This window comes from Vigna radiata, chromosome 5 (assembly GCF_000741045.1).
Source record: "Vigna radiata var. radiata cultivar VC1973A chromosome 5, Vradiata_ver6, whole genome shotgun sequence".
In the NCBI taxonomy this organism is placed as follows: Eukaryota; Viridiplantae; Streptophyta; class Magnoliopsida; order Fabales; family Fabaceae; genus Vigna; species Vigna radiata.
In genome coordinates, this window is record NC_028355.1 from 25806229 (window position 1) to 25819110 (window position 12882).

At 30.6% G+C, this 12882-nt stretch overlaps 2 protein-coding genes across 2 annotated transcripts; both read left to right on the forward strand.

The window, feature by feature from the left end:
- Positions 1–1844: 1844 nt before the first annotated feature.
- Positions 1845–5667, forward strand: LOC106762548 (ADP,ATP carrier protein 1, mitochondrial). The gene is made up of 4 exons (XM_014646522.2): positions 1845–1955; positions 3224–3734; positions 3947–4318; positions 5013–5667. Exons 2-4 carry the CDS (start codon positions 3234–3236, stop codon positions 5307–5309), a joined length of 1170 nt encoding a protein of 389 aa, XP_014502008.1. The 5' UTR covers positions 1845–1955; positions 3224–3233; the 3' UTR covers positions 5310–5667.
- A 1550-nt stretch (positions 5668–7217) lies between these two features.
- LOC106761526 (E3 ubiquitin ligase BIG BROTHER) lies at positions 7218–12091 on the forward strand. Its single transcript, XM_014645086.2, has 8 exons — positions 7218–7375; positions 7504–7789; positions 8574–8802; positions 9062–9096; positions 10047–10091; positions 11019–11146; positions 11835–11943; positions 12031–12091. Exons 2-8 carry the CDS (start codon positions 7646–7648, stop codon positions 12079–12081), a joined length of 741 nt encoding a protein of 246 aa, XP_014500572.1. The 5' UTR covers positions 7218–7375; positions 7504–7645; the 3' UTR covers positions 12082–12091.
- Positions 12092–12882: the final 791 nt, after the last annotated feature.

Genomic DNA, 12882 nt, shown 5'->3' on the forward strand with positions numbered 1-12882 from the left:
GCAAAATAAATCTTCTTTTACTTTTGAACTTTTTTTCTTCTCTGTTTTTAATGGATGGCTAAAAGAAGTGGTGTTGGTGTAATCTTGATTTTTTATTTTTTATTTTAAAGTTTATCTAGATTGCAGGACATTCGGAAAATATTATTAGAAGATTAATCTTTCAACAAGAAGGTGGTTCTTTGGTGAGTTAAATAATATGTGAATCATATAACAAATATACGTGTATGAGTTTTGTATATTATTTGTATCGTATAATCATTCGAGTACTATTCATTGAAATGATCGATTAAAAATGGTAATTAATTAATTGATAATTAATTTGAATAAAAACAATTATTAATAGATAATTAATAAAAATAATAAACATTAATTAAAAATTAATAGGAATAATAAATCTCATTTATGAATAATTAATAAATTAAATTTAATGGTAAGATTATAAGAATTATTAACATATGTTTCACAAGAGAGGTAATAACTTTTACATAACTTTTTTTTATTATAAAATTATTGAACTATATTACTAATTGTGTGTAGTGTTCCAGTGCATGTAACTCCTAGATATAATATATGTATTTCTACATTTTTATAAATATATATATATATATATATATATATATATATATTATTTTTAATTTATTTATTTATTTATGAATTAAATATGTTTTTAGTATATTTAGAGAAAATTAAAACTAGTTATTTTTAAAACTTTAAACTGATTAGAATAACATAAATTTAATTTTTTAATCAAATTTTACTAAATTTATTTAAAATTTTAAACTTTTTTCATAATAAGATTTGAATTGTTTACTATTTAACACATTTTTTAATTGATAAATGTATTTAAAATCTCAAATATACTTAATAAAATTTAATTAAAAAAATTAAATTCATACAAATAAATAACTAATTTAATTAAAAATTAAAAAAAAAGATTAATTTCAATTTTTTTCTAAAAATTAAGAGATACAAAACCTATTTTACCCTTTATCTATATATATTTGTAGATAATTTCACTAAATTTCTACAAATAAAATCAATTGAATAACAATTAAAGAAATACAACTCATTAATCTCTGGAAAAATCAAATGAGTAACAGTTAAAGTAATAAAACTTTTAATAATTTGGGAATCTTTATTATCTCTAACGTTATTCTAGTTCTACAGTTAATTATTTGTGAATTAATTAGTAATATGAAATATTTTATACTAAAATATATAATAATTACATTCAAACCGAAAATAAAATTATTTTATCATAAACATATTAAATAAATGGATTAAATATGTTTTTAATTCCTCCACTTTACTCATTCAATTTTAGAAAATTCTAGTTTTTTAGTTAACATTGAAGCAAAAATGTGTCAAAGAGTGTAAACAATCCAAATACTATAATGAAACGTGTTTGAAACAACAAATAAAATTAAAAGAATTTGATAAAAAAGACTAAAACCAAAATTTTTTAAAGTTAAAGAACTAAATTATACTTTAATTTAAAAGAGACTAAAACCAAAATTACAACTCTAAATAAATTAACATTTACATGGTTGATTAATTTCTATAATAATACATTAAAAACTATATATAAGCTATCTTTCAATTAGTCAATCAATGAAATATTTAGCCCAATAATTAAATTTAAATCAATTATTACATAACATATATATTGTCATAAAAGTATTGAATTATTTATTTAATTTTATTTTTATTGAATGGTCACTTTTGACTTTGGAAGTTTCTAGCAGCACCCATGTCTTTTTGGACGGTGAATAGGGTCAGAATATGACCAACTTGAGGTGGGCCAACGAAAAAACGACACGTGTTCCATGTGCTTGCTTCCGTCAGACTTAGGTCTTATAAAAACTCTACCATGTTGTTCCTTGCTCCTTTCAAAGCACGCCGTGTTTCACTCTCTCATCCTTTCGCATTCTCAATACCCTTTTGAATTGTGAAAGGTAAAATCTTTTTTTTTTCCTTCTACTCTTTCTTTCGATCGGAAGTGTTTTTGTTGTTCTTTTATCGATGTGTTCTTCAGATCTTTTGCTGCATGATGCTGCATCTGCTGTCTTGTGTTCTTCTTCCCCCCTTGATCTTTTATTTTTCGATTTTGTACAGTTGGGTTGTCTTTTATTTTTGATGTTTTGATGTTTTGTTGTTCGATGTTATCAGTTTTTTCTTTTGTGTTTGGGCCATTGTTGCTTTCTTCATAAAATTGAAGAGGTGTCAGATCTGTGTTGGTTTGTTCTCGTTTGATCTGATCTCGAATGGGTTTGATCTGTAGGCTGGCGCTGCTTGTGAGTAGGGTTTTAGAATTGTAAGTGGGGTTTTAGTACAAAGGTCTTTTCTTTTTCCTGTTTGATTGATGAGTCTTTTTTTTTCTTTAACCGTGCATGAGAATTTATTGAATTTAGGCTGACTTTTTATGTTTAATGGTCGGATATAAATCTGACTTATTGCATGGATCTACCTTGAATCCGTGATTTTTTTTTTTATCTGTCCTAGTGTCCCTTCTTGTTTTGGAAGTAAAATGTGGATCTTTTCTCAAGGGATATAGCTTTTGAGATCTATTCCATTCGTACTCCCAACACAAAGGCAATTTTCATTTTTTTTACGGATTATGAATTTACTAATTTTAAAATATATCATGACTATACTGAAAATTTGTATTCCAAATCAATTGCAGTGCATGCTTTACTTGACCTTTCCGTCTGAGAACCTCAGTCTGTAAAATTTATTTTTGCATGTTTAATCATTATTAAACAAATATACTGACCTTGCCTATGGTTTCTCCTAGTTTGTTTTATGGTGTTGATAGGGTTATTGTATGTGGAGTGGAAGTGTTCCTTTTTTATTACTCTTGGATTTGAGGGTGTACTATGAACCAGGACGTTGTATCAGAAAAACAGTTGTAATTTTAAGTTATGTTTATTCTGATTATCACTGTGGTTGTATCTTGCCTGTGTCCTTATGGGGGTGGACTTCTTTTACTATAGGTAGACTCCGTTGTTCGTTTTTTTGATGAACATTTGGGCTTCCGGGTGTCCTCGGTCCCAAGCTTTCTGTGTATACTTTTTGAATATCAAACAGTCATAACTTGGTTTTTGATTGAATGTGGCTTTTCATTATTTAATGGTAGTGCTCATGGTCAATGCTTTTTCTTTATACTTCTATGGTCAGATTGCTAAGTGTGCTAACTTTATTTAACATTGGGCACTTTTTTCAGGAAAGCCACCATGGTTGATCAGGTCCAACACCCTTCAATCATGGACAAGGTTGCTGGTCAGCTTCATCTCCGTTCTGGTTTTTCATCTGGTATTAGTAGTTATGACGGAGCTTTCCGCCACCCTGCCATGTACCAAAGACCCTCCTTTGGGAACTACTCAAATGCTGCATTGCAGTATCCTGTGATGCCCTCATGCAAAACTACAATGGATTTGTCTGCTGCTGCAACAACAACATCCCCTGTTTTTGCTGCAGCCCCAGCAGAGAAAGGCCATTTTCTTATTGACTTTCTCATGGGAGGTGTTTCGGCAGCTGTCTCAAAAACTGCTGCTGCTCCCATTGAACGTGTTAAGCTTTTGATCCAGAACCAGGACGAGATGCTCAAAACTGGAAGGCTTTCCGAGCCCTACAAGGGTATTGGTGATTGTTTTAAAAGAACAATAGCGGATGAGGGTGCTGTTTCTCTATGGAGAGGAAACACTGCAAATGTCATCCGTTATTTCCCTACCCAGGTTAGTTATTTCATAATTTTCGTTTGGACAAAATATAGACACTGTCCTATAGAGATTTAACTGGTGTTGTTCTTCAATCCGCTTAGATCATTGCCATAGAAATCTATGTTTGACATTTAATATACTGTCTTCTAACGTTGGATAAATTCAATAGTACCAAAGTTCTTGTAATATATTATGTGATACTGAATTTGATGTTTGAATTCTATCAGGCTTTGAACTTTGCATTCAAGGACTATTTCAAGAGGCTTTTCAATTTCAAGAAGGACAGAGATGGCTATTGGAAGTGGTTTGCTGGCAACTTGGCTTCTGGAGGTGCTGCTGGTGCATCGTCCCTTTTATTTGTTTACTCCCTTGATTATGCCCGAACCCGTCTTGCCAATGATGCTAAGGCTGCAAAGAAGGGAGGAGAGAGACAATTCAAGGGTCTTGTTGATGTCTACAGGAAGACATTGGCATCTGATGGTGTTACTGGTCTCTACCGTGGATTTAACATCTCATGTGTTGGAATCATCGTGTATCGTGGTCTGTATTTTGGATTGTATGATTCCGTGAAACCAGTTGTCCTCACTGGATCATTGCAGGTTGGTGCTATGTCATTATTACTGCTATTTGTGATATTCAGTTCAATCATATATTTGTTAGTGTGCTTCTTAATCATGCTTTCATTTCATATGTTTCTTAGTTAATATGTGTTGTAGTTAGTGGTGATATTTGTTGTGTTGTGTTATTAACCATTTGAGTTGCATGTTACCTGGGAACGGATTAAGTGACTTTTTCTTGGGAAATGACTCTTAACTTTAATTAATTTTATTCAATTTTTAATTCGTTAATTTTATTATTTGATTTTTAGAAAATTGAAGGTGGCTAATCATTCAACAAATGAAAATTTATTAAAGCTACGGTGACTTCTTTCCAGGAAAAAGTCATTGAATCCGTCCCCACTTAGTTTTAACATAATTCAGCCTGTATACACTGAAGTTACCAAACAATCCTTGTTATCAAAGTGAGATGCTTTAGTCAGTCTATTCTTTTGAATTCAATGACTAAAATGTCCTTTATTTGTAGTAAAATATATTTTGTATGAACACTATCAAGTAATTTTAAAATGTCAATATTCTAAATGAGAGTTAATTTAAGGATGAAAAACAAATATAACCATTTAAATTTCAAATAATAAAGTTGTTGAGGATGTACTGAATGTTTATGCATCCAAAAAAGGTTCTTGAAACTTTTATGTAGTGAAGTCTAATGCAATTTCCCTTGTATGGATTATAGGATAGCTTTTTCGCCAGCTTTGCCCTGGGATGGCTCATCACCAATGGTGCAGGTCTTGCATCATACCCAATTGACACTGTGAGAAGAAGAATGATGATGACCTCTGGTGAAGCAGTGAAGTACAAGAGTTCCTTGGATGCATTCCAACAAATCGTGAAGAATGAGGGTGCCAAGTCCTTGTTCAAGGGTGCTGGTGCCAACATCCTCAGAGCTGTTGCAGGTGCTGGTGTGCTTGCCGGGTATGACAAGTTGCAGGTTCTTGTGTTCGGCAAGAAGTATGGTTCTGGTGGTGCCTAAGAGTTCCTTGGTGGTGCTCAAAGAGACTTTTTTTTGTTCTAGATGGCGATGAAAAATCTTTCAGTTCTGAGAGTTTAGACTAATTGCAGCCGCAAATTTTGTTTAATAAATTTACTAGATGACGGGACATTGTCCCAGAAACCCTTTTTATATTTCATTCATGGTGGAGATTTTACATCAGAAAAAAGTATGATTTATTTGAGTGGCGGGGTAAGAGGCTGTCACTTGGAATTCCATTTTCTTTATATGATTTTAAAATATGTGATAGATGTTCAAGGTTCTTTTTCAGAATAAAGTGCAGATGAAAGTTCTGCTTTCATGATTATTGGTGAAAAGTAAGCTCTTAGTTATACCAGTATTATTTGGATTCTGCATTTTACTTTTGCTTTTCCTATTATATATTGACATTTAGTTACAAAAGTGTGGCAATTTATTACTAAATAAGCAGCATATTGCATCTTTGTTCTGGGCAGGCGAATAAAGTAAGTATTGGTACAATTGATCACTTGAAAATTCTCAGAAGAAACTGTTGAATAATATGCTTTGCTTGTAGGATATGACTAAGATGCATAATTGGCCCTTTTTATTTCGCTCATTCATGTTTAGATATTTGATTATGTGCAGATTATTTGTGTTATACCAGATTATGTGTGTGTGTATATATATATATATATATATATATATATATATATATATATATATATATATATATATATATATATAGAAAAAAGTATATATTAGATTAAATAAGGTAATAAATTTTCCTAAATATTATTTTATACTATTTTAAAAAGCTTTATGCATGTTGTAACATCTATGCTGAAAGATTGTACTTGAGGATATGTCTTTTGTTATGATAATGTCCGATAACAACCGTCTTTATAACATCTTTTTTATTATGTTTTGGTAGAGACTCTAAATTTGAAGAGCTTAACGCTTAAAATAATACTTAGAGATGATTATCTTAAAATTAAGTAAAAAATACTTTAGTTTTTAGTCCAAAGTAATTTCTAGCAATATTTAAACCCTATACATTATTTTCAGTGGACTTTTTAAGTTTTTCAACAATTCAACGTGATTTTGTGTTGAGATAAGTTAATATAAAACTGTTTTGGCATTTTTCTTTTCTTTCTTTTACTCTCTTCAATTTTTTTTAAAAAATATATCTTCAGAAAAATAAAAATTTGTAAGTGTAAACAAGTTTAAAAACATAATTCAATATCATCTTTTTAAGCTAACAAATTGGGTATAATATTTATCTTTTATTTATATGTTTTTTTTTTTACTAAAATAAGGAAAAACAATTTATTTCTTTATTTTTTTATAAAGATGTCGTAGTGAAGTGTCTTTCAATAATTATTCTGTATCTTACAAATTAATTAACTGCTTTTGATAAGATTTTTCTTATGAGTATCCAATTGAAACTTAAATTAAAAAAGTAAACTCAATTTCATGCCAACTCGACCTAATATTGATTTTTCAATATAGATAATTAACTCAACAAATAAAAATCATATTGAAATTAAAATAAAAATAGTTTAAAACATTTAATGGGTTTTCTTATAGTCGGTATATTAATTATCCTCTTATGATTTTGATAACATAGTCAAATATCTTTCTACTAGGATTCTTTTCTGTGTCATGTGATCTTTTAAAAAAATCATTAATTATTTGTGAAAATCATTCTTAAACTTATCAAATCTTATTATTTGTGACACCTTCATGTTTTTAAGGTTTTTCTTTTAGTTTTATTTCAATTCCAGAATTTTAAATTTATTCAATTCCTAATCCTTACATTCCCAAATTTGTTTCAATTTTATATGGAATCATATTAAAGTGAATGAACAAAATTTAAAATTTAGGGTTTATTAAGTGGTATAGAAAATTCATATGCTTCAATTACATTCTAGAGATTTTTGAATTTTAATAGATTATGTTGTGTTAATCAAATTCTTAAAGGATTTCTATGAGACCCTTTTGAATTGAGATTTTGACCAGCTTTTGAAGCTCCGACCAAATACAATTTTCTGAGCAAAAGCAAGAACAATTCCTTGCTTGCAACCAAGGTCTTCTCTTGTTCCTCAATCTTGTAACATTGACTCAGACATTGTGATGAAGTAATTTATAATATTCATTTATTATTATTTCTCACTCTTCTTTCTCTTTTTCTGCATTTCTTCACCCTCCAATGCAGTTCCGTTTTGGCTTCTCTAGTTATCGCCATTCTCCTTTCTTCTCTCTCTTTATTGAAAGGTGGTGTGAATTTGTGATGAAAGGGTGTGTTATGCAGTAATTTTGTTGTCATAGTGAGGTGGTGATTGCATTGAACCTTCAAAATGAATGATGGTAGGCAAATGGAGGTGCAGTATGTAGATACTGGGTTTCCCTACACTGTTTCTGAAAGTTTCATGGATTTCTTCCAATGCCTCACCACGCACTTGCCTGTCAATTATGCTCACGCTGGCTCAGTGCTCGATCAGGTTTTGTTTTTACTGCTTCTGAATTTTTGTTGTTGAACATTACCATTTTAGAGAAGAACTCACGATATTAGTGTGGTTTGGAGCTTTTAGGTGCATACTATTCAATTAATTGGGAATTTTTGTTGCAGGGATTCATTCATTTTTTTTCTTATCCCGTATCGCGCACTGTTCTTGTAAACTTTACCCTTGGAATGTGTTGCATTACAGATCACCCACTGTTAAATAGTATTGACAAAATAGGGCTGAGTTTGATTTAAATCCAAATCCTGATACTAATGTCACCAAAAGAATGAAACTAAAAGAGTATATCTCTAATGAGATCAAGTAGCTGTACAATGTTACAGTGAAAGTGTCACAAGAATGCCTCCCTTTAATCCGTTTGTATCTTAAATGTGAAATTAGTGTTTTTCTTTTGAGAAGGAATATGACATTAGTCTTGTTTGTTAGTATATCAAACCTCTCCTATTTGACTTGGCATCCCCTTTCGGAAAATAAAAAATTTGCATTGTCTTATTTTGTCATATTTTACTATTTGGTTAAGGGTCTTATTAATGTACTATAAATAATTGATCAAGAAAATCCAAATAGAGAATTCTTATTGAAATCGACATTGTAAATATGTCGAAAATTATAATTAAAAACGCATTAATGAAATTTTTTGAGGAGAATTTTCTATTTTAAATTCTGCACTGTACGTGTTAGCATGTGTCTTTACGCAATTTTGTACGCCTTTTCTCAATTAAACACCGATAATAACATGTCTGGTCTTATACTGTCTGTCCAGGAAAGTATCTACTGGTCAATGAACATGAACCCTTACAAGTTTGGATTGTCTGGCCCTGTAACTACATGCTATTATGGTTCTTACGAGATAAATGATCATTTTCCAAGATTTGAGATGGATAGGAGTGAGTGGGAATACCCTTCAACAATAGTCGTGGACGAACCTACTCCAACTGAGTCTTCATCTGGAAGAGATGGAGTCACAAGCATGCAGACCATCCCGGAAGAATGTTAGTTGAAACTGTATATTCTTTCGTAGTCTATGGTAACACTTACAATTGCAGTTTTTTGTTTTTGGGATCGAAGACACATTTACAACTATTTTATAGTGTCATGATGGCATCAAATTATTGCCTGTGCTGTGAATAGTGTGGAAAAGCATAGACAAGAGCTCTTTATTTTCTTTGAAGACTTAGATATCTTATGGTTATATTTAGGAATGATGCGTTTCTTACAATAATATATTAACCTCTTAAGCTTGTTTTTCAGGCAGTCCAAATCATCAAGAATCCAGTAGTAGCCAGGTAGGAGGCTTTATTTTTAAGAAGGCCTATTTGAATGTCTCGAACTTAAGTCTTGGTTTAACATGTGATTATCAGGCTTCGGTTTAAAAACTATTTCCTATACGGGAGATATACTATTTAAATTATGGTTTGGCTGAATACAGTATACTTTCATCATAAATTGGGTCTGCTTGCACTTTTTTATTGCAGTAGTTATCTTTGTTAGTTTAGTCCCAACCTTGTGGAACTGAAATTGAGCCATGTTATCCAATTTATACTACATTAGAGATTAGGTATAGGACTCTGTTTTAACTTATAAGGTACTTTGGGAAATTAGAATTATAACCTTGACACCCAGACTGGTATTTCAGTGATATCCATCATTATTGGCATATAAAAATAAGACAAATAAATATATATTTTTTTTCAATTTGTAATTCTACACGATTCGCAATTTCACACATCAAAGGCTTCTTTGTTGCATGCACGTTCTTTTCCTATGAGGCCTTTACTTGACCTCCCCAATACCACCTTTCATGGTATCCGAGTCCTAAGTAGCTCAATAGGTGTTGCTCAGAAATAAGTAGAGTTTGCAAATTTTGGCATATGACTACTTTATTCACGGTTAATAGAAAATTCTTTACATTTGTCAGTTCAGACAAGGTTTTGTCCAGAAAACACTTGTGGTAATACTAGTTAGCAAAGAAACTACATTAATGGAACGAATATAATTAATGCAGATTAACCATGACTGCTAGCATTCTCCATTTTTCTACCAAATAGACTATAGCAGGGTACTCTTGCATCAAAGTTGTTCTTCTGATTGACTGAAACTAATTTTCTGTTAAAAAAATGTAAAATATAATTTGTGAAATGATTATTGAATTGCGTGAACTGATTTTATGTAATGACTGCATTATGTTGGTATACGAAGGTGGCAATAAGGTTCCAATCCATTATTTGCGATGTAGGTCATGTGGCAAGACAACATTGATCCCGATAATATGACATATGAGGTGAGATGCACTGCTAACTCTATATACTGTATGCTCAAGCGCTATATCAGGTTAAGAAAGATCTTACTAAGAAAAGCATTTAATTTTGAAATGTTAAGGCCGAAGACGAGACAAAGTTGACACGTATCTGTCACAGTAAAAAAATTGTTTCTGTACTTGGTTATTTCTGGTATTCCTAATTCATTTTCATGTGATCTTCTGATGTGAGGCAACAGGAACAGTGAATTTATCATTTGTTTTAGGGTTAAATATGTTTTTAAGTCTTTAAATTTTAGAATTCGTCTCTATCCCAAACTCTGATATAATTTGATTCTCAAACTTTAAAAATGAATGAATATAGTTTTTACAATCCAATTTCATTTTTTTTTGTGTCAAGCGGTATCTCAGGATGGTGTTTGACTTATTTATAATGTTTGACAAGTTTTAGGTTGAATGTCATTATGGATTGTTGTTTAACATGTAAAAGAAATTAACATCATTGGATTAAGATGAGTATATCCATTCATTTTTAAAGTTTGGAGATCAAAATGTTTCAAAATTTTAGATAGGGACAAATTCCAATAAGTTTGTGTTTAACCATTTGATATTGATGAGGTGTGATTGGTTATCTTTTTACTCCTTTAGTATTGATGTCTTAAACATTGGTTGCTGTAAAAAACTCTTCTCTCCTAGCTCAACAAGAAAATGCGATTACAAGGGATTTGAAGTAATAAACAAAAAGAAATAGGTATTACCTATAATTCGGAATGTTTGAATTATAGAAAGAGCCCTTTCAAGTAAAGGCATGTTTTAGTTGAATTGGCAAAATTATTAACAAAATTTAATATTTTGACCTTCAGTTATGTTGTGTAATGTTTGGGTAGTAGTACTAGAAGACTTTTGAAACCATAAGGTTTTGGTGGCCAAAAATACTATCTAATGTGTCAGGAACTACTGGACCTGGGTGAGGCAGTGGGAACTCATAATCGCGGTCTTTCCCAAGAACTTATTGATACACTTCCAACCTCAAAGTACAACTTTGGGAGCTTATTCAAAAGAAAAAATTCAGCTAAAAGGTAACATTGTGTTGTGATTCATGCTCTTGTTTGTTTGTTTTTTTTTTTTTTTTTTTGTTGAAATAAGTTCCAAGCAATAATTGTTTTATTGAGATGAAGGAAAAATCAATTGGAATATTAACTATTTAAGAGACTGAGGAGAACATAGGCGGATAATGAAAATTAGAATATTTAACTTAATGTTTAAGCTCGTCTAATCCATGTATTGATTAAGGGAACTGATAACATTTTTTTTCACTGTTTAAGGAATTAAAAGAATAAACATTAGCATGTAGAGAAGTATGTTTTCTTTCTTATTCTTTTTAATGTACTTTCATATAGTTCTCAATAACCTTATTCTTTTAATTCCTTAACAAGTGCCTAATGAGGAAATGTGATGTTACTATTGGGGCATCAAATCACACATAATTGATGCCAGGATAATTTTGGTGATTGCAATATCACCCACCATCTTTGATTACCATTGATAGTCAAAGACAACAGGAAAATTGATCTTTTTCATCAGCAATTCTTCACTCTTCTTGATTGTAATTTTTTTTTTTCAAAGTCTCCATAAGATGTATTAGATCGTACAATTATGCAGGACCCAAAACAAGATATATGAATTGCCATTACTTTTCTTGTTGTGTCTCTTCTCCCCTTCTTGGGTGGTCAATATTTTATCTTGATCTAAATGCTTGGAAAATAGGTGTGTGATTTGTCAGATGTCTTATAGAAGAGGTGACCAGCAAATAAAATTACCATGCAACCATGTTTACCACAGTGAATGCATAACAAGATGGCTTAACATTAGCAAGGTCAGTTAATGTACTATTCTGAATTTTATGCCTACACCTTACATTTGTCTCTTTGTCAGCATCTCATTTTACCTTGTCTTTTTTCAGAAGTGCCCAGTTTGTAACATTGAGGTATTTGGTGAGGATTCATCTAATTAGCATCAACATGAAAAAAAAAGATACAGAAGCAAACTGATTTTCCTTCTTGCTCCATTACTATTTTCCCTTATTTTATCCAGCTCTTTTTCCAATCTTAATTGTTTGCACGCAGATTGTTGTACATTTTGATAATAGAAACATTCAATAGTAATATATTATATCGGTTGATGTAGTTTCAATTCTATTCTTCTTTTTTTATTTGAGCTTCTAGCTTTGTGATCCTAGTATAAGAATGTTGAAAAGAAACCTCTGCATTTGATCAGTATTTGCAAAAAATGAAAAAAAGAAAATCATCTGAATGGTTGTAGTGAAAAATGAATGGGAAGAGTAGGTAATTTGAACGAATATCGTAATGTTGCGAGTTGATTAAAGTGAGAAACAAAGGGTGTTTAAATAACTCACGAATGGTTGATATTAAAATTAATTAAAGCAAATATATTATGCATTATGCTTTAATTTACAAATTGTATGTATTAAAGTTCCAAAAAATATAGAGTAAGATGTAGTTTTGAGCAATTTATAGGGTACTCCTTTGTTTTAGGGATACAATGTACGCATTTACTTTATCTTTTGATCATGTGAATAATTTACGGGTTTCAAAGAATATTATTTTTTATTATTTTTTTTTCTTCATTGTCTAGACCTCTCCTTCTTGTTTTGTTGCTTCTTCAAAACAACAAAAATTATAAATTTAAAATATAATAATGTAATAAATATATCCTGTAAAAGATAAATTTAAAGATGTTGAGTAATTTGAAGGAATTTATTGAGTTTCCAACTTCACAATAAGTGACACAACTT